The 25,870-nt window shown below is 40.2% G+C and overlaps 1 protein-coding gene across 2 annotated transcripts; it reads right to left on the reverse strand.

Moving 5' to 3' along the window:
• Window positions 1-663: 663 nt before the first annotated feature.
• On the reverse strand, window positions 664-24,139 carry RRP15 (ribosomal RNA processing 15 homolog). Of its 2 annotated transcripts, XM_069852763.1 has the most exons (6): window positions 24,038-24,132; window positions 23,301-23,333; window positions 20,304-20,578; window positions 18,315-18,412; window positions 17,294-17,495; window positions 664-942 (listed from the first exon to the last, which is right to left on the reverse strand). In XM_069852763.1, exons 1-6 carry the CDS (start codon window positions 24,108-24,110, stop codon window positions 790-792), a joined length of 834 nt encoding a protein of 277 aa, XP_069708864.1. In that variant the 5' UTR covers window positions 24,111-24,132; the 3' UTR covers window positions 664-789. The 2 variants fall into 2 exon arrangements, with proteins under 2 accessions (XP_069708864.1, XP_069708865.1); XM_069852764.1 differs by lacking the exon at window positions 23,301-23,333 and having other exon boundaries at window positions 24,038-24,139.
• Window positions 24,140-25,870: the final 1,731 nt, after the last annotated feature.

Genomic DNA, 25,870 nt, shown 5'->3' on the forward strand with positions numbered 1-25,870 from the left:
CTGCAAATAAAACAACACTGAATACTATTTTATGCAGTATCGCTAGAAAATCCAAGAGATCCAATCCTCCAAGAGAAACAACAGCAAGGATTGTCCTTTCCTATCTTACCAGTCTCTTAGCTTATACAACTTCAGACTTGCAATGGAAAAAAATACGTATATAAGAGCCAATCAGTAGGGTCAAGTCTCTCTTTTTACAATTATGTTTCCAGAGTTGTCTCCAATCAAACTAATGCTCCAAGACCAGAACTATCACATTCATGGTTCCTTTTCTTTATTATCTACAAAACCTTTCCTGGCCAAAGTAGTAAAGACGCTGTAGGAGTTCAATAACTTTACAAGGTGATGGTGTTTTTGTGTTTATTGTAAGCCATTTCTATTGTGAATTGCTAACAACTTTTCAAAGTGCAAAACTGATTTGGAAAGGCAGGCACACTAAAACATCAATTGCCATGACTAATGTATAAACTTCTAATGACCTTGGCAAAATCTTTCTTTCATTGGGCAGGTGCCACTATTTTGACTGTACAAAATGTTTTGGAAATATGTTGAAAATTAAACATGTTTTGGAAAATATTTCAGGATTTCAGTATAGCAAGTGAGGCTATATTAAATAAAAGTTTGACATGGAGGAGAAAATACTCCGAAGTTGTGCAAGTTTGGTTTTTCTTTTTTTTTTTTTTTTAAAAAAAAGAGATATCCAAGTATTGTACATTCACAGAATGCTGACTTTTTATCCAAACAAAGTTAAGAAGATAAAGCATTATCTTGAATAGTTTTCAATTTCATTCAGTCACTATCATCATCTTGTTTGAGATGACCTCCTTGATCAATATTGCCCTCTCCATCACTCTCCTTGTCCCAGTCTTTCATAGATGCTCCCATCATGAAGTCATCACGCAGTATATTCCATCCTGGACCCTCTTCAGACTTCACTTCACCCTGAATTGTTGATAGAAGAACAAGAAGGAACAGAGGAAGATGAGATGAATGTGAAAGGCAGGAAAATATAGAAGTTCTTCATGCAATCAAAGTAACACCTCTCACACACTTAATATTTGCATCAGTAGACCTCCCAAGGTCTAGCTTTTTACGCACAGAAATATGCAGGACAATCCTAAGTGACTTGATGCTAATATGCAAACTTGTTTTAATCAATCAATAGAAGAAATATGGAAACATAACAATTATTCCTCATGGATGAAACAGTCAACCCTAGGCATGGCTTCCTTTATTAAAATCTTTCTTGGCAATCAGAATGGATTCATGATATCATTTATTAACCCCCAGGTGCTGCTTCATTAGAACACTTCTTGGCACATTTCTAAAACACAAATATGGATTTAATAAAGGCTTACCCCCCCCCCAATTTAATATTTAACATATTCTGCAATACACGAACCAAATCCCCTTTATGTGGAATATTACCTCACTACCTGGGCTTGTCATATGGCACAAAGCTGCTTCTAAAAGAAACAAAGTTTATCTACACTCAGCAAGTCAACAACACCTTACTCCAAATTTCCTATCTCTTGAAAGTAGATAAACTGAGGCCACATTACACAGTCTGGTGAATAATAAAGAAAAGTGACAGGAGCATAGTTTCAGGTTAGCGCTAATAACGGTGTTTGGTTGCAGTTCTTCTAAGTGACGGATCATGTTTGGGCAGTGCAACAGCCCCATCCTGTGGCAACAGCTTTAAAGAACAGCTTGAAGCTATTCAGGAAAACACTAAAAAGCGTTCATTGTACTGAACAAGGATTTTGGTGGTTTAAGCCTTAATAGCAAAATACTTATGATGAACAATGTGGCTCAGTGTCCAGCAGGCAAGCAAAAAATTGTCCTCGTAAAGTGGAATCAAGGCCAACAAAACCAATTTATTTTTGCAGGGTCTTTGAAACAAAGTTAATACAGGCATCTGAAGTGTGCTTTTCCCACTCCTCTGCTCAAAAGGGCACACCTCGTTAACTGACTCACTCTAGTTTAAGTAACTATCACCTCCTACACTGGAAGAGGGTCATCTGTCACAACATCCTCTGCAGGTGCAGATTTGCCTACTAGATGCAAAACCTGTAGTAGAGGTATGACTGCTGTAGACATTTGTTCCTGCCTCTTCTTTTCATGCACCTACAAATATGCAATATATAGAACCACAGCATATTTAAGTTGATGCGTGCTCTGTCTTTGGGAGAGTGTAGCATACAGAATTTAACAGCAGGAGAAACAATGAATAGAAAATGCAGGTCCATCACTGTTAATCTAACACACCACATCGCACCAAAGGAAATTATTTGAGTGCCAAAAGTCTGCCAAATGATACATACTTTTAATAGGTAATGAAAGCAGAAGTGCTAAATGTGACTTCTCTTGCAATTCTCTTTGAAAGATTGCTCTCACAAAAATAGAGTAACAAGCCTTAACATATTCCTTCCCAAAAGGAATCTCACAGGGCCCAGTTCAAAAAAAGAGAAACTCTACAGCTGTTCCTCAAGATGTTTGCACTTATGCTTTGTTTTGGTTTTTTTTGTCTTCACAGCTGCTCTCATTAATGCCTACTCCCATCCCAACATTCCTCCTTCTCCCCTGGGTGGTGCCTTCTAACCACTTTCCACTCTTGCAGCAATTCACTTCAAATGCTATACTTTGTAAACCCTGAAATCATCTCAGAAAGGGTAATCTATTACCTGGAATTACAGAGTTAGAGATAAGGTAGGTCCCTAGGCAGACCGTAATATGTTCACATAACCTGTTATTAGTGCAAACACATATGCTGTTCTGGGATGCAAGAAGAGGGTAGAATTTAGGGTTCCCCCCCTCCCTTTTAAACTGTATTTAAGTTATTTTATCTGTTAACCTTTGCACAATAGACAAAGGTTGAAAAGATTACAGAACTCGCTAAACTTTCTTTTGTAATCTCAGACCTTTTATAAATCACTGTTTAAACATGCCACAGAGTAAAATTTGAAATAACTAAATAGAAAAATCCCATCTTCCTTACAAAACAACCCAATTTATTTTTTTTAGTAATAATAAAACCATCAAAGATTCCATTTTTCCTCCCAGATACACAGAACAGGGATTTAGGGAGTTGGGGTTTTTTTTGGCTTTTGTTTTCTTTTGTTTTGTTTTTTTTTTTTGTTAACCAGGACAGAAGCACTAAATTGTCAGCAATGACAGTGAATGACAGTGAAAGGCTCAGTGTTTGAAAAGCCCAATGCTCAAATTCATCACAAGTTACTATTCAGAAGCCATTAGCCCTTCTTTCTGGCTATGTCAAGTGAACAACAGGACAAAAGCAGAACATCAACAAAAGAGGGATGCTGATCCTCCATAGCATTACTCACTATATAAGGCACCACAAAGGTTTGAATGATTTTATTACAAGGCCTAAGGAGAAAGACAGAGGTAGCATGTCAGTGTCTGAAAGATGACCATTAAATGCTTGAAAGCAAATATATAATCAATTTTAAGCATGCTACCAAGTGAAGAAACCCCAGTGTTTAGTGTCTTCATTCTTAACTCATCTACTGTGTTATTTTCCCCTCAGAATGAAAACTCCCCAAATCTATTCTATCACAAAACATTCCTGGAGTCTTAAGAAAATACGCAGCAAGACCATTTGTATAATTAACAGTTAGTTCAACTGCAACATCACTTCCCAACTTGCTTTATGTAAGAACATTAATACAATTGGGTTTTCAATTCCATAACCTGGTTTCATCTAAATAAAACAAAACTGATTCTTGGCGCATGGAAAATAAACCAGCTTGCATCTTATACAACTACTTCTAAACTTCCAGTCAGCTGTTCTTCTACATTTCCCAGATTTCACTACAACACTGATGCCCCCTTGGAACATCCCCAAATGAAAACAAAGCAGGCTATATAAACATTAGTGTATAATGCGACATAAGGTAGATTCTTTGGTAAGGCAAGTAGTGGAAAAATTCTGGTGTTGCTTTTTTTCCTCTCTTTCTTTATGCATACATTTGAATGGGTTTGTTCTTTGCCTGAAGGCATGGCAACCTATTTCAAAAGGTCTGAGAGGCAGCAGTTAGGAGAATATCTCAAGAGTCAGTGGTACAGGGCAATACACTTGTTATCATGACCTGAAGCAAGACAGACCAAAATGCATTGCTACTCTAGTGCAGGCACTTATTTGCTAGAAAAGACCAACAGTCCAGTTGAGAAGAGACCATACAAATAAAACAAACACCATCTTCCCTGCTTGGTGTGCCACCTAAGCTATCACAGCATTAGCTCAAGTCTGAAACATGTAAGGCTCTGCAGTGGGGACATACTTCCCAAACTGATTCTGGTTTGAAGACATACCCTCTAAAAGCTGCATCAGGAAAAGGTGAACTGGGATTCTTAGCCAAGTCCTAATAAAACCACCCATCCATTCAACAACAAAGCTTACGTCTGTCACCCAGAACAAACAGCCATCCCTTGATCTGGGCTGGAATTGCCTCCTGGATGCTTCTATGAAAGCGCCATAGCATCAGCAGCAGTTCTACGATCAAGGCAGATCAGATATCTCCCTGTTTTAGTTCATTCCCTTACCACTGCAACATTTTGTAACTATGTCATTTACTCCTGGTAAATGACATAATAGTAAGTACCTTCAACTGAGAACTACCAAACTCAACAGTGGAGTTATGGCAGACCCCTCTCTACTCCTGGAGTTGTCAGAAGCAGCAGCAGGACACTTGTAACTACACATTATCTCCTTCAGTCTGCCAAAGAATGCCTAGCACAAAGCCTGCTTCCTTTGAAAGCTTAAGGGTTAAGTTCAATCTAAGTCACAGGACATGGTCATTTTCACCTGTTGCTTTACTGGACTAGCAACAGCCTAAAACCAGAGCAGGGAAGTTTGCCAGAGCTTTTGAGAAACCTAAGCATAAGCAGGCCAGAGTCCCATAATGCTTATTGGTAAGTAATGACATTAAAAGATGTGCCTGTAAGTCAGAGCACACAGATTAAAGACAGCATTTCATGCTGCTTTCCGTCAGTTTACTTCACTTGAACACACACTAGTTTCTGCATCTGCAAAACAGCAAACATAACAACATCACTGCAGAGATCCTCCCACAGGCTGTACCCAGAAGACAATAACTGTAGGGTATGACAAATGAACATTTTTCAGACCTAGAAATTACTATCAGCACATTGGGCTCTCAAACCTTTGCTCAGTGTACAAGATGAAATGCCGGATCTTGCCAGGGCGTTCCTCTTTACCATCATATACAATAAATGTTTATTTGTACCCCTCAGGGAGCGAATTTCTAACACAAATATCACTCAAACAACACCTCTGAGTCCTGGGAAAACAATCTAATCTGCCTAAAGAATTTGCACTGCCTCCCCAGGTTCCTCCATGTTGCTCAATACAAACATCTAAGAACTTGAAATACAGGGAGGCTTCTGTCACTGCAAAGTTGTTAAAAAGTGTAACTGCAGAAGTGCATTCTAGCATACACCTGACAATTACCTTTCCCTGTCCAGAGGAGGGCAATGAAGCTGGTGAAGAAGCTGAAGAACAAGTCTTATGAGGAGCAGCTGAGGGACCTGGCTTTGTTTAGCTTTAGTTTAGGAGAAGGCTGAGGGGAGACCTTATCACTGCCTGTAACTACCTGAAAGGAGGCGGTAGAGAGGTGGGTGTTGGTCTCTTTGCCCAAGTGATAGGTGATGGGACAAGAGGGAATGTCTTCAAGTTGCTCCAGGGGAAGTTCAGATTGGACATCAGGAAAAACTTCTTTACTGAGAGGGTTATCAAGCACTGGCACTAACTGCTCAGGGAGGTAACCAAGTCACCATTCCTGGAGGTATTTAAAAAGACAGGCAGATGGAGCGCTTAGGGATACAATTTAATAATGGACAGATATGACTGAACTTGATCTCAAAGGTCTTTTCTAACCTAGGGATTCTATGATTCTTTGAAGAACTGCAGCTATTCAGTTCCTCATCCCCAAGCAAGTCAGTTTTAAGACCCAGCCCAAAAACACACAGCACAGGCATATACTGGGGCATGTTAGATTTCCATTTATAACCAAAACCACAAATAACCACCCTCCCCCAAATTAAAAAAAAACCAAAACTGAAAAACATTCAGAAGAGAGGGAAAGAGATGGAAAACAAAGAACATCAGCATAATCATTACTCCTAAATTTGTTTCCAGGAATATCCAAGCTCACAGGCTAAGAAAATAAGCTTCCTCCTGGCTGGGGAGAAAAAAAGTGGAGCTGAAATACCTAAATTAACAATACCATACAATCATAGAATCACTAGGTTGGAAAAGACTCACTGGATCATGGAGTCCAACCATTCCTATCAAACACTAAACCCATGCCCCTCAGCGCCTCATCCACCTGTCCCTTAAACACCTCCAGGGAAGGTGACTTAACCACCTCCCTGGGCAGCCTGTGCCAGTGCCCAATGACCCTTTCCGTGAAAAATTTCTTCCTAATGTCCAGCCTGAACCTCCTCTGGTGGAGCTTAAGGCCATTAAATATAAAATAATGTAATGATTAACCAAAAAATAATGTTTGAGTTAAATCATCAGTGCTGCTTGCAACTTAAATATGAATTACAGTGAGGTCTTGACAATAGGAAAGGTTCCTATGGTATGCCTGATCCAAAACAGACAAAACCCCACAGATCTGGAAAATAAGAATACATTTTGTACCTGCTACTACCTTGAACTTCTGAGCTGAAGCCTCACAGCAACTCACTTACACTTTCAAAAGCATTTTAGAGCTCAAAGAATATGCAAGCTGTACAAATTTTATTTTACTGCAGCAAAATTTTGCACAACCATTTATTCCTTAAGGCAAGAGTCATTCGATATTCATTTACATCCTTTCACTGAATGAGAAATTAGAGGAACTGAACTAAATTGTCTTGGTGTATTTGATGTGATGCTATATTGCCGATATCAATAGTGGCATGGAGATTAACTCAGGGCACAAGGTCTTTTGCGCACACCAAAATCTGCACTGGCATTTCTAGTAAACAAATCCAAAAATGAAATTTTTTTACAATGTGTTTTTAAACTTGCTGTTCCTGTTCAAACTCCTCTGCAAGTAATGCACTGGAATTATTACTACAAGCACACAAATACTAATTTTCCTTTTGAGCACAGCCAGAAGACCACCCAGAGCTTAATGACCTGCACGAGGAATCTCCCCATCCTCAAATCCTCCTCTAGTGTTTACTGCAACTAGGGATGCATGAATGAGAAGGAATGCTTTGGGTTGGCACACAGAAGCCCCAACCTTAGTGGGGTCAGAACTGAATTACAGAAATTCTAAAAACAAGCATTCATCTGGACTTAAGCAAAGAAAAATCATTAGCATTGTTATTGAATGCTCAGTTCCAAAGACGAATCACAGAGTTTGAGATTTCCTCAGCCTCAGTTCAGCAGAAACCTCATAAATCAGTATTTCTATCAGAAAAAGTAAAAATACTTCAAGAATTCAAGTGAAACACAGGGCACTTGTGCACACAGGATGCTCTGGAACTCCTCAGAGGATGGTACGCTCCAGCTCTGATAGCAATCGCCTCACAAATCCTTCCGTTGCACAAGGAATCTTACAACATGTTGCTGCAAGAAAATATCTGGCCATAGTGGCAACGAGATTCTCTTTACACATTTTAATGAGATGATGAACAGCATGGACATGTTACACTTGGGAGCTACTTGCATAAAATAAAAACTCATCAAATAAAAACTCACCTGAAAATAAGCCTCACCTAATGAACAATCTGATAAATAAATCATAAAACAGGTATGAACTGTTAACTTTACCCACAGAATATATATATATATTCTTATGGAATATATTCTGTAATTAACTCAGGTTATATTAAATACCTGGCAAAATGACAATGTCCTGTCTTTTCAAGTATCAGGCCAATACACTCCATTGACAAAGAAAAAAAGGTCTCCAAATAAGCATTTTTAAATAGGTAGCAAATAAAAACTAGCTCAAAGTAGACTGCGAATTATTACAAAAACATACCCAGAAAGAGAGAAATAACACATTCCCTGTATTATGTTATCATGCAACACACAAGGATAGAAAGTTTCCAGGCAGCGTATTTTTTCAGTATGCTCATTTTCAGTCATATTTTGGTTTATCTCCCCAAAAAACCAGAACTGCTTCATTATACTCATCTATGTGCTTTTATCTTCACATCTGCAATGCCTGTTTATCAGCAGCTTTACTACTGATAGTGATATTACTACCTACCACACACTGGGCACTACTACCCGAGTATTCACCTGTTACAGATAAATGAAGGGTAGGATTAAGTTTCCACACAGCTTTCATGTTTCACCTGCTTGAACAACAGGACCCTTAGAACAAAGGCTGCACAGCATTTAGATCAATTAATTCTTGACATGAAGATCCAATCAGTACCATGGTTAAAAACAACATATCATCAAGGGGTTTATATTTAAAATAACGTAGCTTATACTTCCATTGGTTATCAAACAAAAATGTGTATAGTAAGTTATGGTATTCAGAGTAGTTCAATCACAAACTCTTTGTTTATAAGCCATGTAAGGTTTAACATCGCTGTAGTGTTTAATTGAGAATCATATTTCTAACTTGGAAATAGACAACGTTGTCCATCAGAAAGGACAACTTTTCCTGTTTGCTTATCTTGAGCCTCAGGCAACCAAATTCTGCAAAATATTGTCCATTTTATATCAAAAACATCAGCTAATATTAGCTAGAGCAAACTTATATGGACTCCTGAACAGCTTCCATGGATATTCCTAAAAGGAAAATAATCAACCAAGAATTTTTCCATATGGATGGGATGCAAAATAAAGAAGAAGGAATTTTTTTAGATACTTCACATTTCAATCCCAAAAGAAATATCACACAGCTTCTCACAAGTGATAAAAAAAGGATTCTATCTGTTAGCTGGTCCTGCATTTCTTAATGCATATTTGTTGCAGTAATAAAAACATGATGGAGTTTAGGATCAGCCTAAACACTTCCCGGATCCACAACATCCTTGTTAGTTGGTTGTACAGTTCCCAAACCATTAAGCTCTATCTGGAAAGAAGACACCTACAGCAAGAGTGCCTAGTAAAAAGCATCCATTGAAGACTAGGGCCTTCAATATGCCATCCCTCAAAATTCAAGTCCTAATGTCTTTCAACAGTCTACTTTAGACAAACATTTTCAAGTCTCAACAGATTTTTCTCAGATGTCGCCCATTTATTGCAAGACACTTATGCACAGTCTCAGCTGGGTATCTACAATTTTCTGCAGGTTTTTATAAAAGCTTGCCTGTTGGCATGGTAAGGAAACATGCAGGCTCACAGCTGCTTGGAGTATTTTTTGATTCTTTGTAGAATAAATTAGCAGTTTGCAGATTTTTGAATAGCCTTAATGTGACTCAGATTATTTCCTACAAATGATGCTGAAATCATACACTGTTTTTCATTATGATTCATCAAGAGGCCTAACAGAGTGAGTCCCAAAAGGTTGTCTCAAACAACGAAGGCTACAGTAATGACCAAGTTCTTCACTTCCAGCACTAAAGAAATCATCTCAGAGAAGCTGATAAGGAAGAAGTGTGGCTAATAAAGCCTCTTCTTCCTGACTCAGGATTTCCACTTACATTTGTATCCTGACAGAAGTACAGGGATCAAAAAAAAAACTGTGAGGTAGGAGGGGGATGGGAAAAAACCTAACAAACCACAAAGAACTAGCTTTTGTGTATTTTTATTACTAAATATGAAATACTGAAGTTTTTATTACTACTAAGCAGCATGTCTGGTTAAAACTTCCTCCCCTCATTGCCCCTGCTTTTATTTAAATGGCTTTTGCAACATATCCTAAATGCTTCCAAATCCAAGTTTCTTTGACTTTATATTCCTGTAATTTCCTTCACACCATCGTGGGTGAGTGGCAAACTCATTAAGAAACAGACTATACCCCTCAACACTCGTAGGCTGTTTTCTAAAAACAGTTGAAACCTGAGCCGGGGTGACCCCTATTCTTTATCTTAGCCATCTGGCTACCCTTTCTCTGCATTTCTGACTTTCCACCTCCTTCCAGGCTTCTGTATAGGCTTTCCCAATGCCTGCAGATGGGGAAGAAATGACACAGACCACATACAGAACACTGTCCAGGGTTCAGCAACAAGCCATAAAGAGGTCAGATCTTTACAAGACAGCTTTAGTGGATTTAAAAGAAATAAGTATATTTTCTAAACTTTCAGCAAACCTCCAAACATTGGAAGCAGTTTGACCCAACACTCCTGAAATCCATGAAGATACACTGATATGCAGGTGCCTACAGAAGTCATTCGTAATACGCACCTGCTAGTCCAACATTATGGAAATCACAACATTTTATACCTTATTAAAACTTCAAAGTAAGGTGTGATGGGTTGACCTTGGCTGGACACCAGGTGCCCAGCAAGCTATTGTATCATGCCTCTCATCAGTAAGACAGGGAAGGGAGAAAATAAGATGGAAAAAACTTTGTGGGTCAAGATAAAGGCAGTTTAATATATCAAAAGCAAAGGCCATGCATGGAAAAAAAAGACTTAATCTCTGCTTCCATCAGCAAGTGATGTCCAGCCACTTTCCAGGAATGAGGGCCTTAGTACACATAGCTGTTGCTCTGGAAGACATAATAACAAATGCTTCCTTTCTCCTCCCTTCTATTAAGCTTTAATTGCTGAACAGACATCATATAGTTCAGAATATCCTTTTGGTCAGTTTGGGTCAACTTCATCTCAGTCAGACTCAATAAATAAGGGGATAACTATTCAAGATAATCTCCAATAGAAAATGCTTAGATGTGTGAAACAAACTGGTTTAGACAGACAAGCTCCACAAAACCTGTCTTACCTCTAGAGAACACTTTTTACAAAACTTTATTGAATGTTTAGATACTTTTTTCTCTAGGTATATTGCCCTGCCTGTAAGAGTTACAAACAAAGCCAACAGTGGAGAGCTGCTTTTGTAAGTCTTCCAACTCAATTTACCAGATAAAAGTCAAACAGGATTTGATTTTCTATGCTTTGTATACTTGCAGAAGATCAAAAGATGACGTATACCATGCCATGGGTTTTTCAAATGTGCTTGTGAAACAGTTTTACTGAGAAAAAGCCTTGCAACATTATCTGGAAAAACAGAACACCTTCACAGTGTCCCACACACTAATAATCAAATATTAAGGCAAGTCAGTCTCAAATATGACAGATGGAACTGTCTTAACATTGCCTGACATTTCAATTACAATTCCCTGTTTACATTCACTTACAAAATTTGCCAAACAAACTGCTTCAGGCTGAAGGCTTTTGTGATGCTTCAACTAAAATCACTTCAGCCATTTTTGCAGAAAGATGAACTTAAAACATTTTGTCTACAGCTCTAAGGAGGAAAGAGAAACATTTCCTACAGGCGTCCATTAAAACGTTGCATTATTCACTCTTTTTGAACTTATAAATCACTTAAGGATGTATTTTGAAGTTGGGAACAGTCTTTTGCTATCTCCATGGACATCCTCCCAGACTTAGCCAAGTAATAAACATCTGGAAGACTGCCATCCCCAAACCTGCGTTCATCACCTCAGTAGATACGATAGGCATTCACTATCCAAATTCTCTTAAAATATTTGTCTTCACAGATCACATACTAACTGCATCTTAGAAGACAACTGGACCGTGTATGGCTCATGATGGCAAATAGGAAACTGATCTTTCTGCGCAAGCAGTCGTCAGGGTTGCTCTTGCACTAGGAACCCAGGCTGCATGCTTGGCCTTCAAGCGCAGGGGAAAAGAATCCGTCAGGAATATAAAACATGAAGAGAATAAAAAGAGGCTGATGGAAAAAGAGTGCAAAAGTCTCAACATTTTTCCCTCCCTGACTTCTGATCAAGTATCTGAAAAAGAGAAAAGAAAGGGAAATCCGAGGATAAAAACACAGGAAAAAGAGTGAACCTAGTGAAATACAGACATCACTTGGCCCTTAATCCTCTTATCTGGAGTTGAACTCAGTGTCAAGTTCTTGACATCTATCAAACACATACATTAAAATACTGACAGAGGCCTACATTCCCATGTCAGTACAGATGTGCATTATCACCTCTGGGAACAGATAGGGAACTGACCTCATACCTCTTAAACCAAACCCTGCTGATAACCTGAACTGGCTAAGTCCATATACCTTCCTGTAAACAGATTTAAAGTAAAAATGTCCCCATCAAACAACTTTTAATACTTCGCAACAACCATGCCCTAGAGAACGTAAGTAATTTAGACTATAGTAAACCACTGGAAGACTGCACTGCATTTATCCCTAAGGATGAAAGAATACAGCACAAAATTAGGTAGTCAGACACCTTTTGGCACAAACCCAAAAAAACTACATTAAAAACTTGAGCTCCAAACATACACGAGGTGACCTTCAAGAAAATGTAAACATATTTGGGAAAAACAGATACAAATGCATGATTTACAAAGGAATCAAAATTAAAAGTTTCTGTGCATTTGATGGGAAGGCATTTATTAAAACTGGAAGAACACATCTACTCTGGCTGCAGCTGAACTAAATTAATATTTGGCTGCTTCCTCAAACCTGCTGGAATACATGCATGCCTGGTTACTCCTTCAATTAGTTCTGTAAGACCAGCACACAACAGCTGTAGTAATAAACTTCTGCTATTCTGCAATGCCATTATCACCTATGAAAAAAAGTTTCCTTTTAAGATTAAAAGAGATGCTGATACACCTTACCAATTTCCAAAGTTGTCTAATGCCTTAGAATCATACTTCAGAAATAAACTATTTCCGCCAGCTGGCTGAAGCAGTTGTTCAGACTACAGTCCCTCCAGACAGGTATATGGATGAAAATAATGCTTCCCACGCTGCCCCGCCCCCCTCCTTTCTGCACTATGAAAACTCTGGAAAAAAAACAGAACAGATCAATGGCCAATACTTACACAGCTGAAAGAAAAAGAAGGCAGTTGCTCTCACAGGCTTTAGGCAGATCTAACTTTTAAGCTGGAACTTTTAAGCACCCATCCAACTTGAAAAATGAAAGCCCCCATACCACTTCTTGTGTCCTAGCAGGAAGAGCAGTCAAAGCCAGAAGTGCTGTGCTCCTCCTGCCTTTGAAAAATCCTCAAACTACTGCTTAAATTATTTATGAATACTAAAAGGCTTATGAACAAATGAAAACATCTATAGCAAACCTGACTCTAATCACTGTGTTTAAATTACTTACTAACCAGTAGGAGCATTCATTAAATACACGTCAGGCCAGAAGAAACATAATTTCTGGAAAACCACTTTATTTCAAGTCCAGCAATAGCTGGTATGAAATAGCACTTGTATTCGCCTCTGCTCATCTTCTTTCCCATCAATAAATTATTTTAGAATAGGTAATATTTTGAGACCAATACACCATTTTTTTCCAGAGACCATCTAAACTCAGCAAGCAAATGGTACCTCCAAGTCACGTAGTCAGCACAGTTTACAGAAAAATTACCTTGCAGAATTTGGACTATGTTTACTGAAGTAGATCAGGAAATCCTGCTCTCAATTCCACCATTAAAATGCTCTGCAACAGATCTGCCATGAAGAAATTTTTGAGTTGAAGCAAACATAGGTGATTCAGAAAACCACCCTAGAAGTTGATGAGTGCAGGTTATGCTTGTCACAATTTCTAACTTTCATGCCAGTTACTCCTACACGGCTAGAAAACATTTACCACCAGTTAAAGCTGTTACATTGGGTAGCATCAATGACAAGTCAAGACAAGCTTCTAATAATGAGTGACCCTGTTGTAACTGACATGCAGCAAGAGCCAAGAGCCTAGGCTGCTCTGGGAACATTAACTCTGAATGTCTTTGTTTTCTTACAATTAAAATGTCAAGACCTGGTGTCACTACATCAGTCAACATGTCTGCACAACTTTAAAACACCTGAAATGTCATTAAACTCTGGAAGCAAGGGTACTTCCTTCACCATGATCCTATGAGCACTCAAATTTCTAAAGCACCTATTTCTATGTTTGTTCTTTAGAGAGAACGATGACTTTAGCCTCTAGTGCTGGAAAGACAGCATCTCCAATACGTACCTTTTTTCAGTCTTTAATAATAATAATTTCAGTAGTTTAATAATGTTTTGTGTAGTATCTTACAAGTGGGAAGCTGCCAGATAAAACCAACACATACTCAAATTAAGATCTAGTCTGTAAGGATAGAATTGAACAAGACTAAAAGCTCTCTTGTCTCTCAATAAAGGATTCCCCAAGAACCCACCTATACAACAAACAAGTGGGATTTTTTAAGAAAGAAAATTATTATATTTTTCCCCACATTGCAAGGCTTTCAGATAAGGTGATGAGGCAAGGGAAATTAGATTATCTTACCCAGAGGCAAGCATCATGTACAGTACCTTGGATAAAAACAGGGAAAAATATTACACAAGTCAGCTGGCTCAGTGAGGATTAAGAAATACCTTGATAAACAGCTAAGAATATGACAAACAACTCAGAAAAGTAATTACTCCCATCTGGGCACAAAAAAAAAGAAAAAAAAAGGGGGGGGGCTAGTTTCACATGGCACAGGAAAGTTATCACAACCTTACAGTGTTTCTTTCATAGATACCTTGGGTGGTTATATACCAAGTACAATGTTTAGGCTGATAGCTAAAAGTATACAAGACTATAAATGATGTTCTCACAGGGCACAGGTTACCTGTTCTTCCCATCAATGCATGAAGCTGACTGGAAGAGAACAAACTTTTTCAAGTGCTTGTGCTACCATGAAATCCCACTGCTACAGACAGGTCTTTACAGAGCATTTCTTTTTATCTCACGCATTCATATAGCTGACTGAAGTCAAGCACATCAGAGTTTTATAGGGGGTTTCTTCAGCATCCCTGACATTTCAAAGAAGCTGCCCTATCTTCAAAAATACAGCAGCAAACTTCGCATTCTAAAATCACTGTAGAGTAAGAAAAAGCATTTGCCCACTCTCACAAATATAGTCGTCTCCTTTCACAGCACAAGGTTTGAGTCAAGAAAGGTTTGCTTTCACTGGGGAAACTTTATTCGGCTATTTTTCCTGCTGACTGCTTGTTTTATGTGGGTGGGGTAGTGTTCCGGACTGCATTTTAATTGATGGCAGAGTGCCTGGAGTTTGGGATTGGCATCTCTTCCATTGTTTTTGTTGAGATAAATAAATAATTTTCCCTCTCTTTTTAAAAAAATGAAGTACAGCCCATACTCTCAATTACGAAAAACAAGGCAGGCTGCTACAGAAAAATCCACAAAACAAAAGCATTCAGATGGCACAAACAACCTACCGAACTCTTCCTACAAGGAATTCACCACCCAAAAGCCCCATCCCTGCTTACTACCCTCTGAAAAATACTCAAAGACCAAGAAGCAGAGCTATGACAGTGGAGGCCAGCAGTACTGTTCAGTGGCTAAATGTTTGTGTAATTCTGAGGAGACTGAAGATCAGTTTTTGGCCTTAACCCCAAGCAACAACTACAAGGATAGCAGCCTGCTAAACGGCTAAGATATGTTCTCAAGAGAAAAAAGGCTGATTAAGAACAGCTTGAAAAGGAGTTTTATTAAAGAGTTTGGTTCAGTACTGAATGGAGAGCCACTGAAGCAAATGTAACAAGGGACAGCAGGAAGAGGTGGTCTATCCAGGCAAACATGGCTATTCAAAAAAATTTAAAAACTCAACACCCCTTGAAAAATAAAAAAACCTCAGCCCTACAAGTATAGCTTTATATTAATGAAAAACTGCAAAACCTGAAGGTTTGTCCACAAGCAATATGAAGCAGAGCCTATAACAATACTCAAAAGGAACACTAGCTCATCAGCATCTAAAAGCATCTCTAGAGCACTTTCATGGAAATATGCTATTTCTGATGCTGCCAAAATAAGATTTTTTTAACACTATAGAAACAAATGCAATCTATATTTTCTGAACCAGTAATTAGAAAATTGCCCTGTTACAATGTGACACAAAGGAAAAAGGTCCTAGTTTTTGCTCCGCTACTGATTCCATGCCTACCACAATAGTAGTTGGCACTGCTACCGCCCTGACGTTCTGGTGTTCCAGAAGTGGGGGCGGGTGAAAGAACCACACACACGCACACCCCCCATCCAAACAACCAAGCTGGAATTATTTAAGAAGAAATAAAGTGTCAGCACCAAGCTAAATTGTTCTCATTATCTAAAGAATTTAAAAAATACTTTAACATTACACTTGCATGAAAATTGTATGAGCTCTTCATGCCAGGCAGTGTTTCAGCATGCTCCCCAAGTGCACACAAACAAAAAGCATATGACCAACTGCTGTCTCCCAACTGATTAAAGTATTTCTTCCTGGCACAGAAAAGCACTTAGTTAACTGCTGTAAGTCTGGGCCAACAGAAGTATTCCACCCACTACCAAGCACAAAGTCCAAACCTGAACACAAATATGCTTAAAAAACGTGCAGCTTCTGAAATACGAGAAAGGGTATGTCTGAGCAACTTGTTTTCAACCCTGAGCTACTCCTTGAGTTGAAAAAAATGATGAAGAGTTGGACAAGGCCAACTACTCTTGTCTCTCTTGAGCATGTTTGGAAAAACTGCAATGTGTTAAAATACTTCTTTCCAAAATATTATAACAGCAATAAAACCACATCAGCCTAGCACCCACACAGAACTAGGCAAAGAAAAGCCTACATATAATTTTCATATGCCTCTGATTTTTCTGTTGCTGTATTCACTTGTATAACAAAGCCCTTCAGTTCAGGTATCATAATCATCCACAGCAATTGAGTTTGACATGCCCAAAATAGTGGGTACACACCAGCAATACAGTCTAATGCACTATGTAACATGAAAAGCCTCTGTACTTTTAACAATTTTAAAGGGCTGATAACTACTACTGGCCAAATTCCAAATCTCACAACCCACTAAAATCTAGCAGTTTGTTTCATGGTTGGTGCAAAATTCAAAATAAAGCGTGGTTTTTTATATTCTTTTATACTTACAGATAAACTTTTAAACTCACAGATAAACCAAGTTATTTGTACAAAAGATTTTATGTCTTATCAGAAGAACTCTGTGTTTTGTACCTTGACAAAGAAAGCAGACTAAGAGCCGCTTGTTCCTTTCCTAAGTAGTCTCAAAAAAACCTAGGCTCTTGGATCACACTTGCTCTGAAGAGCGGACACATTAATGGGCAGTAATTGAACTATGAAGATATCTTGTATGCATTTTTTTTCTCCTAGATGAAACCTACCTGATTACTTTTTGTGGCCTTTCCAGCAGGATTCTTGCTTCCTTTAGCACCATCCATGTTTCTTAAAACACTGATGAAATCTTTCTTTGAAACAGATGACAGCAGTTTAGTACGCTGCCTGTCAGAGCTCCCACCTTTCTTCACCTTCTCATCAACATTCTTTTGGTGAGTCCTGACAGCATTAAATAATTGTACAACACCCCTGGGATGGGAAAAAAACAACAACAAAAAAGAGGTTTTAACTCAAGATCCCTTTATAGAAAGGAACCCCTTACCAAAGCAACTAATCAGTACAAACACTGCACGGCTTCTAGCTTCCTAAAATGGTTAGAACTTCAATTCAGTTAGGAAGTAATATTTAGTACAATGTAAGAGACTTTCAATTTTCACTCTTCCTTCACACTTAGTAATAAGAACCAGTAATAAACAAATCCACAAAAAGCTATTCAAATCCCGAAGTAAACATCGTAGCACGGCACCGAGATCAGTGCAAGAGCATGTTTCATCTCCAGAAGCATGCTACTCATCCTGCAATTGGTTATTAAATTCCTTAGGCAAGATCTTAAGAGCAGCTGAAGTAGGGGGACAAGGCAGAGGAAGGAGACAGAGCACATCAAGGTGTTCAGCTACTTCTGTGACACCAAACTACAGCAACTAAACTTAATAGCTGGGGATCTCGTGACACTTCTATGGAGAAGGAAAAAAAGACTAGCAGAAACAACTGTTCTGCATTTCAAAAACATTAAATTAACAAAATTAGGGGATCCAGTAAAGCACTTGTGTTAAGCAAACATTACATTCCCATCTGAACTTTTCCTTTCTCATAAAGCCTCCAAAATCTTTTGCTGAACTTGATACTGTACAACGAAGATTTGTACATAAATCACTTGGCTCCTGCTAGTCACTTCTTAAGAGTTCAATCTGATTGGAAACAGATTACCTGCACAGGCCTTTTTCTTCCCCTTTTCCTCCTCTTTGTGATATACATATATTTAAGGAAAGGATTCAGAAAAACTCTTACCTCGTGGCAATTCTCTGAAGATTTCTTTCACTGTCTCGGTCTTTGACAACATCTGGCTTCACTCGGCACATCATTTCCCACTCCCGCTTTTTATCGAGCTGCATTTATAAACATTGTTATATGAAACAACATGGAACATTTGAGAATGCAGCATGTTTTGATAGAGTTGTAGCAGGAGACAAAAAAAAAAGGATAAATCAACAAAGCTTAGTTTGGTTTGAGGGTAAGGAAAGCTCCAGTATGGGGCTGAGCAACAGGTCTGAGGCAAGTCTCTTGCATTGACATAGCAGGGGCCACAGTCAAATCTCAGTGTCACTAGACTTCTGCAACAACTAGAGAAGAGTCGTACCAGAGTGATGTCTCTGTTCAAGAGAAGCAACAGTTGTCTAGGAAAATTCAAATGCTTTCATGCTGATTGCTATGGACAAGGAAATTATTCGAAGACAGCTTTCACCTCCAAGACTTCACAAGCAGATCACACGTAAGTTTATACATAAAAAATACCTGGGTCTAAGAAGACAAGCATGTCACATTTTGAGCCTTGGGAATTTAACCTCCCCCACTGAATTAATCACAGTACAGCTTTATGACTGACAGTGACATGGCACAGACTACACTGGGCAGAACTCAAACACCAGGAAGAGCACCAAGTACCCACTGGAGCACAACTCCTATGTACAACATTGATTTACTTTTTTTTTTTTTTTAAGGCACACTGTTACAAGATCAAACTGATGCGCTTTACTATTACCATGGGCCATAACCCCATTAGCTTTATTTCTACCACAAGAAAAAACAGTTTTTCCTCAGCCTCCATTTCAGCAGTAAGGTAGAGACACCTTTTTTTTTCCTCCTCTTTCGACAGTGCTCTAGGCCTGGTGATATTGCATTGAGTCTGTTTTATGCAAGAAGCCTTTCACAGAATTTCAGTGTCCTTAGCTTTATAATTCCAGGCAGACTATTAAGAATTTGAGAGATTATGATTGTATTTTGGCCTTAGATCAAGAGAACTGCTCTAGTCTAGCGTCCATCAGCAAGAAATTAATAGAGGGCTGACTGTTGTCAAGTTTTTCTAAGAGTAAACAAGTCGGTTTGGGGACTTGCAGCACACCTCTGCTTTGCAGTACTCCCACATATTTTCTGGATGAGAACAGGTATTTAGGACAACTATAACTGAGCAGATGCCATACTGAAACTATCTGTACTTTAAAGGCAGGACGTGCCCTAACCACAGCATGTCCCAGGCCGTCAGGTGGATAACCTGGTTATTCCATTGAAACAGAACTGGTAAGAAGAGACATTAAACTATTAATGCATTCTTAGCCTGAAGGTAAATCAATCACAGCCTGAAATTAAAAGTTCCACTAAAGACATGTAAACAAATGACTTAATAGCCAATACAGTTCCGTTTTCTTCGTACTGTTCAGAACTAGAAGCAATTTACGGCACCAACACTGAAACAGAAAACTCCTACCAGGAGAATCATCAAGGGGAGCAAATGATGATTCACAACCACACCAATTATTACTGCATCTCTACCTAGAGGCCTTTGATTTTGGAAGCCATGACAGAATTTCAGTGAAAGCATTTTTCTTCTCTTACTCACTTTCAGTGAGATAGAACTATTTCAACTTGTAAAGCCAACAAAGTGAATTTTAACCCAAAGCTAACAACAGCAATTAGAAAACTAAACTTAAAACAGCTGCCTTCACCCTCTCAACAGCAAAAACACCTTAAGCTGACAGACTGGAACAGTCCTGCTAACAAGATCAGCTTGTCTGATGGCCCAGAAAATGCAGTATGGGGAAAAAGCCCTACAGCATGACTGCCTGGAAAACAAAAAAAAATGAAGCTATTTGAGATCCCTGGGGAGCAGAGATTCCAAAACTGACAACCTCAGCACACCCTCCCAAATCCCTTCTGAGAGGATCTTCCAAACATCCACATCTGACTTTCATTGCATAATGAAATGCTGCATCTTTTTCTCACCTTCATCCTCTTCTCCAGCCTTTCCTGTTTTTCCTTTTCTCTCTCCTTCTCCAGTTTTTTATTCTTTGCCAAGATAGTGGACTTATTTTGTGGAATCTTTTTGTTGAGCACTTTTGCCATGGCATCTGCCCAGCCTGCACTTGGGCCAGCTTTGGAGATTTTTGCTTCTTCAACGACATTGCCAACAGCTGCCATTTCATCTTCATCATCGCCATCCAGGGCTTCACCTCCTGAAGAGTAGCTGTATTCTGGAAGTCCTGAGCTTAACTCAGAATCTAGGAGTAAAAAAAAGGAACAAAAAAAGCACGTCAGTATTTCTGTTTCTAGTAACGATCCAGCAGTAACTTAATCTGCTCCATATGTAAATGTTATCCAAGTTCAGAGCCATGTATTGCGTGCTGTTACAATTAATTCCTCAAGCAGGCACACAGGACCATAATGACTCTATTAGAAAACACACAGAGCAAGTGCTTGCTCATCTCAGTGACTATTTAAAACGATTTAAGAGGCTGAGTAAAAGGCAGCCTTGGTTATTTATTATTAGACTAATGAGTATTTTTGAGCTCAGAGTGGCAAGTTTTAGGAAAACACCTATATTTTCCAGTTTAAAAATTGTCATTTGTAAGTGCATATACACATGTATATATGCGCACAGTTACATATAAACTGCAATAGTGACATCTAGTGTTTAAATGCAAACAGTCATGCGGATTAAATTCACAGAATCACAGAATAACCAGGTTGGAAGAGACCCACCGGATCACCGTTCCTACCAAACACTAAACCATATCCCTCAGCACCTCGTCCACCCGTGCCTTAAACACCTCCAGGGAAGGTGACTCAACCACCTCCCTGGGCAGCCTGTTCCAGTGCCCAATGACCCTTTCTGTAAAGAATTTTTTCCTAACGTCTAGCCTAAACCTCCCCTGTCGGAGCTTGAGGCCATTCCCTCTTGTCCTGTCCCCTGTCACTTGGGAGAAGAGGCCAGCACCCTCCTCTCTACAACGTCCTTTCAGGTAGTTGTAGAGAGCAATGAGGTCACCCCTCAGCCTCCTCTTCTCCAGGCTAAACAACCCCAGCTCTCTCAGCCGCTCCTCATAAGGCCTGTTCTCCAGCCCAAGTAGTTGGGTTGAAGGTAAATTGAAGGTAGGGAGGCATTTTTTACCTGAAAGCAAAATTTGCTCAAGGAAAGTAATGCCCATAAAAATACAATCACCTAAGCACAATGAACTGCTTTGGAGACAGCTGGTCAGGTAGCTCAAAAGAAAGCAGAGGCACTGAGCTTTTCTAGTACAGGTAGCTGCTCAAGTTCTTGATGCACAAGTGAAACACTCCTAAATTCAAGTCTCCTTATCCTAGCCCCTTCAAAATAAACAAGGAATTAAACTTAGAGTACTGAAGTTCTGGCTCGAGCAAGAGGAAAGAACAGCCAACTAGATGTCATATCAAACACATGAAGAATCTATCACTTTCCTCATTAAGACTGTTCAGTGGGTCAAAAAGCAAAAATGAAGTCTTTAATGGTACAGATGATTAACTAGAACAGAACAGCCTGCAAGTTTAGGGTGTGCTAAAATATATTGATTACTTCAGTAGAGACACTTTATCACATAATCAAGAGCAGAGCATACAAGCTCCCTGCCATTATTAACTACCATTCCACTACTATTTTGCCACCCATAATTTTTTAATTAATTATCTTTTATACCATTTCCAAGGACGCAAATGAAGTGCTGGCCAGAAGGAGGCCGGTTTCTGACACTTCTGCAGTCCAACCAGCAAGGGGGCAATTCCCCACGCTCTGAGATACCAGCTGATTGGCTCTCATCATCTACCAATCTCATAATGCTTTTTAAAGGGTATCTTAAAATCACAATGTTAAGTACTAGTGAGCCAAGTGCTTTACTTTGCAAGCACTACTATGTTCCATGAACTACCTTTATCAACCAAATCATTAAGAAAAGTCAAAGACGCTTCACAAGATGTTCCTTAAAAACCACGCAGACTATTAATGATATTCCTTATTGATCAATTACCTATTTAATTACTTGACACAAACATGCACTTTTTTGCCCAACTAACCCATTACTCTACCTTCTCCATGTGCCTTTTTGAATCAGCAACAAAGTCCCCAAATAGCAGCAAAATATTGGTGTTAAACCATTAAAAACAAAGCCTCTATTGCCCAGACATGCTTAGAGACTCAGAAAGCATTTAGATACCATCATGGAAAGAAAGATCACAAATTTACATCACAAATGTGGGAGATACTTACTGAATGCTTGCTCATTATCTGTACCAGCGTATTTTTTACTACCACCAAGACGAACACAGTGTTGTGTCATGCTCCACACAGGATAAATCATGGGGTTTTTTTCAACAGTCCTCACTACTAATTGCAAATTTCAAAGTGGCAAATTTATTAAACCCATTCAGAATCTACTAATGGCATCCTTTTTATGATACCTGCATGCCTCCATATTCCAATTTCCCAATCTCATAAAAATTCAAACAACTCCATGTAAAGAAATAGGTGATCACCACATCCTGGTTCCTACGCATAAAACAATTTTTCAGGCTTTCACCCGTAAGCTTTGCCCATGACAGAATATTGCTGTTTAGTTTCTAAACAAAAAATTAATCCCTACTTGTGACTTTTTATACATGCAAATGCAAACAGCTACCAGGAGTCCAAACCTGAGTTCCACACATTGCTTAGGACCAGCTTCCAGTTAGCCATAAAAACAACAGATCTCCTCTACGTAACACTTTCTGCAAGCAAAATGGGAGGACAATGCTAGCTAATACCAACAACATTCTGCTTTCAGCAATTACATAAAGATGAAAAAAAGCTTCAACAACCAGCCACAACTTATTCTTTAATACATCAGAGAACATGATGCTCCCCACAGCTCCTCTAGCTCTGCCCAATTACAGACACTCTGCAGGGAAGGCGTAATCCAGAGACACATGGCAGCCAAGGGTTTGAGACCTCACCTGGAGTATTGTGTGTAGGTCTGGAATCCTCAACTTAAAAAAGATATGGAACTGTTAGAATGGGTCCAGAGGAGGACTACAAAGATGATCAGAGGGCTGGAGCACCTCCAATACAAAGACAGGCTGAGAGAGTCAGGCTTGTTCAGCCTGGAGACAGCTCCAAGGAGATCTTATAGCAACCTTCCAGTACTTGAACAGAGCCTACAAGAAAGCTGGGGAGGGACTACTACTTGTAGTGACAGGGCCGGGGCAATGGGTATAAACTGGAGAGGGTCAGATTTAGAGTAAACATAAGGAAGCACTTCTTCACCATGAGAGTGGTGAGACACTGGAACAGGTTGCCCAGGGAAGCTGTGGATGCCCCATCCCTGGAGGCGTTCAAGGCCAGGTTGGATGGGGCCTTGAGCAGCCTGGGCTGGTGGGACGTGTCCCTGCCCATGGCAGGGGGTCTGGAAATAGATTATCTTGAAGGTCCCTTCCAACTCCCTGCTCTTCCCCAGGGCAGGGAGCGGGCACAGTTGGGAAAGCCGCCCACCGGGATGGGGCTCCAGCAGACGGCTGGGCCCGGGCGTTAGCTCCCACCACCGCGCGCCAGCCGCCTCCAACCCTCGGCCGAGGCTCTGGAGGTGGGGAAGAAGGGGCTCGGCCGGGGCAGAAAGAAGCGGCCACCGGGAAGGCGCTGGCGGAGAATGACCCCAACCCCTTCTCGCTCCCCCTGGGGAAGCGGCGCCCGTTACCGCTGTCCGCCTTCTCGTCCACCGCAGCCCCGCGCCCACGTGGGCCCGCGGCGGCAGCCGCCATCTTCCCCATAGTCCGCCCGGTGCCGCCTTCCGGCCCGGCCCCCGCGCCGCAGCCCCGCGTTCCGCTCCGAGCGTTCCGGGCAGGCGGGCGGGGCTGCGGGAGCGCAGTGGCAGAAGGAAGGGTTACTGGTACAAAAAGTGGAATGTTTTTTACTTAAGCTAAAGCAGAGTTAAGTTTCGTCTAAGTAATTGTAGTTTTCTTTTAAGTTATACAGCATGTCCCTCTGAGAGCATGTTTTCTTTCAGTGTTTTTCCAGACCCTGTTCACTCTTCGGAGATGATAACGCCTCGTGTGCGGTGTGATCTGTGCTGAGCAGCTGTCTCTGCTTCTGCCATCACCTGTTTGCAGCCCTTCCCCATCTCAAAGACAAGGTCAGGAGAGCTAGAGCCAAAGCTCGAAATCAGCAAGAGCTTTGACTGTTGCGGAGTTCATAATAACATTAAAATGAGTCCTTGGAAAGTAACAGAATACGCATAAGGTTTCTGGGAAAGTTTATCCATGTGCATGTGAGTGGGAAGTGCACCCTGTCCCAGGCTGTCTCGCTGCACACAATGGATGGAGATCGCTCCCTCGCGTGTCCCAGCCCTGATAAAGGATGTTGGCTTTCTAAAACTCCAAAACGAGTCTTAGAGAATTTATTTGCCGGCATTTTCAGTATCAGTAGGAACCTCAAGGGATCTGCATGGGGTGTTTTTGTGGAGTGAACAATAGAAATAATAGAAAAAAAATAGTAAATTATAGTAAATGAAATGGAGAGGTCTGCCCAGGCTTCTCCTCTCCCTCACTCCCTGGGAGGCAGCCAAGAAGGCCAACAGTATCTTGGTTTGTATCAGAAACGTCACGGCCAGCAGGACCAAGGCAGTGATTGTGCCCCCGTACTCGGCACTGGTAAGGCTGCACCTCAAATCCTGTGTTCAGTTCTGGGCCCCTCGCTACAAGAAAGACATTGAAGTCTTGGAGCGTGTCCAGAGAAGAGCAACAAAGCTGGTGAAGTGGCTGGAGAACAAGTCTTACGAGGAGCGGCTGAGGGAACTGGGGTTGTTTAGCCTGGAGAAGAAGAGGCTGGTGGGAGACCTTATTGCTCTCTACAACTACCTGAAAGGAGGTTGCAGAGAGGTGGGTGTTGGTCCCTTCATGCAAGTAACACTTGATACCTTCTATAAACATCCTGGCCTGTGCTCAGGGATATAGATGCTTAGTCTTAAGAAAATTATGAACTCCATAGTTAATCAACATGTAATAAAGCAAGAAAAAGGTTATCAGATAGGGAGAATTTGTGATTATTAATGATTACCTGAAGGACATCATTCTCCTAAGTAAGGATGTGGAAAGAAAATAAGCAATCGTGTTCAAGTAGAATTGTGTAACCTGATGAATATATGTGTTAGATAGGTGTAACAATTGTATTAGCTAGGTGGGATTTTGAGCATTGACCTTTGAGATCTTTAGTAAGTATGCTAGTTTTGTGGAAGATCTTCCACCTAGCACCCTGCACAGATTAAAAGCAATGTTTCCTCTCTAAATAAAATACTTTGTTTTGGAATTTTCTTTTTTTTTTTAATTGATCTCAGGTGACACTTCCAGCAGCAGGCAAAGTCCAGCGAGACACTGAAGTCCTCACCCCCTCCAGGGGCTGTTAGGGCCTTTAGAGACACCATCTTGGGGTCACTACCTGCCAGATGCCAATATGGGGTTTCATGTTTCCGTATGCTGAGAAAAGCCATCTCAGCGAAAGCACAGAGAGTACTCCTGCAGAAGCTCAAACAGGC

The sequence above is a fragment of the Phaenicophaeus curvirostris genome, chromosome 2 (genome assembly GCF_032191515.1).
Source record: "Phaenicophaeus curvirostris isolate KB17595 chromosome 2, BPBGC_Pcur_1.0, whole genome shotgun sequence".
In the NCBI taxonomy this organism is placed as follows: domain Eukaryota; kingdom Metazoa; phylum Chordata; class Aves; order Cuculiformes; family Cuculidae; genus Phaenicophaeus; species Phaenicophaeus curvirostris.

Bases quoted from the DNA above. Each gene is read 5' to 3' on its own strand.
- RRP15 (XM_069852763.1), bottom strand. From the start codon at position 24,110: ATGGGGAAGATGGCGGCTGCCGCCGCGGGCCCACGTGGGCGCGGGGCT. The intron at 23,334-24,037 runs GTAACGGGCGCC...ATCTTTTTTAAG, and splicing joins GGACGAGAAGGCGGACAGCG to TTGAGGATTCCAGACCTACA. The intron at 17,496-18,314 runs GTAAGAGTTTTT...TTCCCATCCCAG, and splicing joins CTTCAGAGAATTGCCACGAG to GGGTGTTGTACAATTATTTA.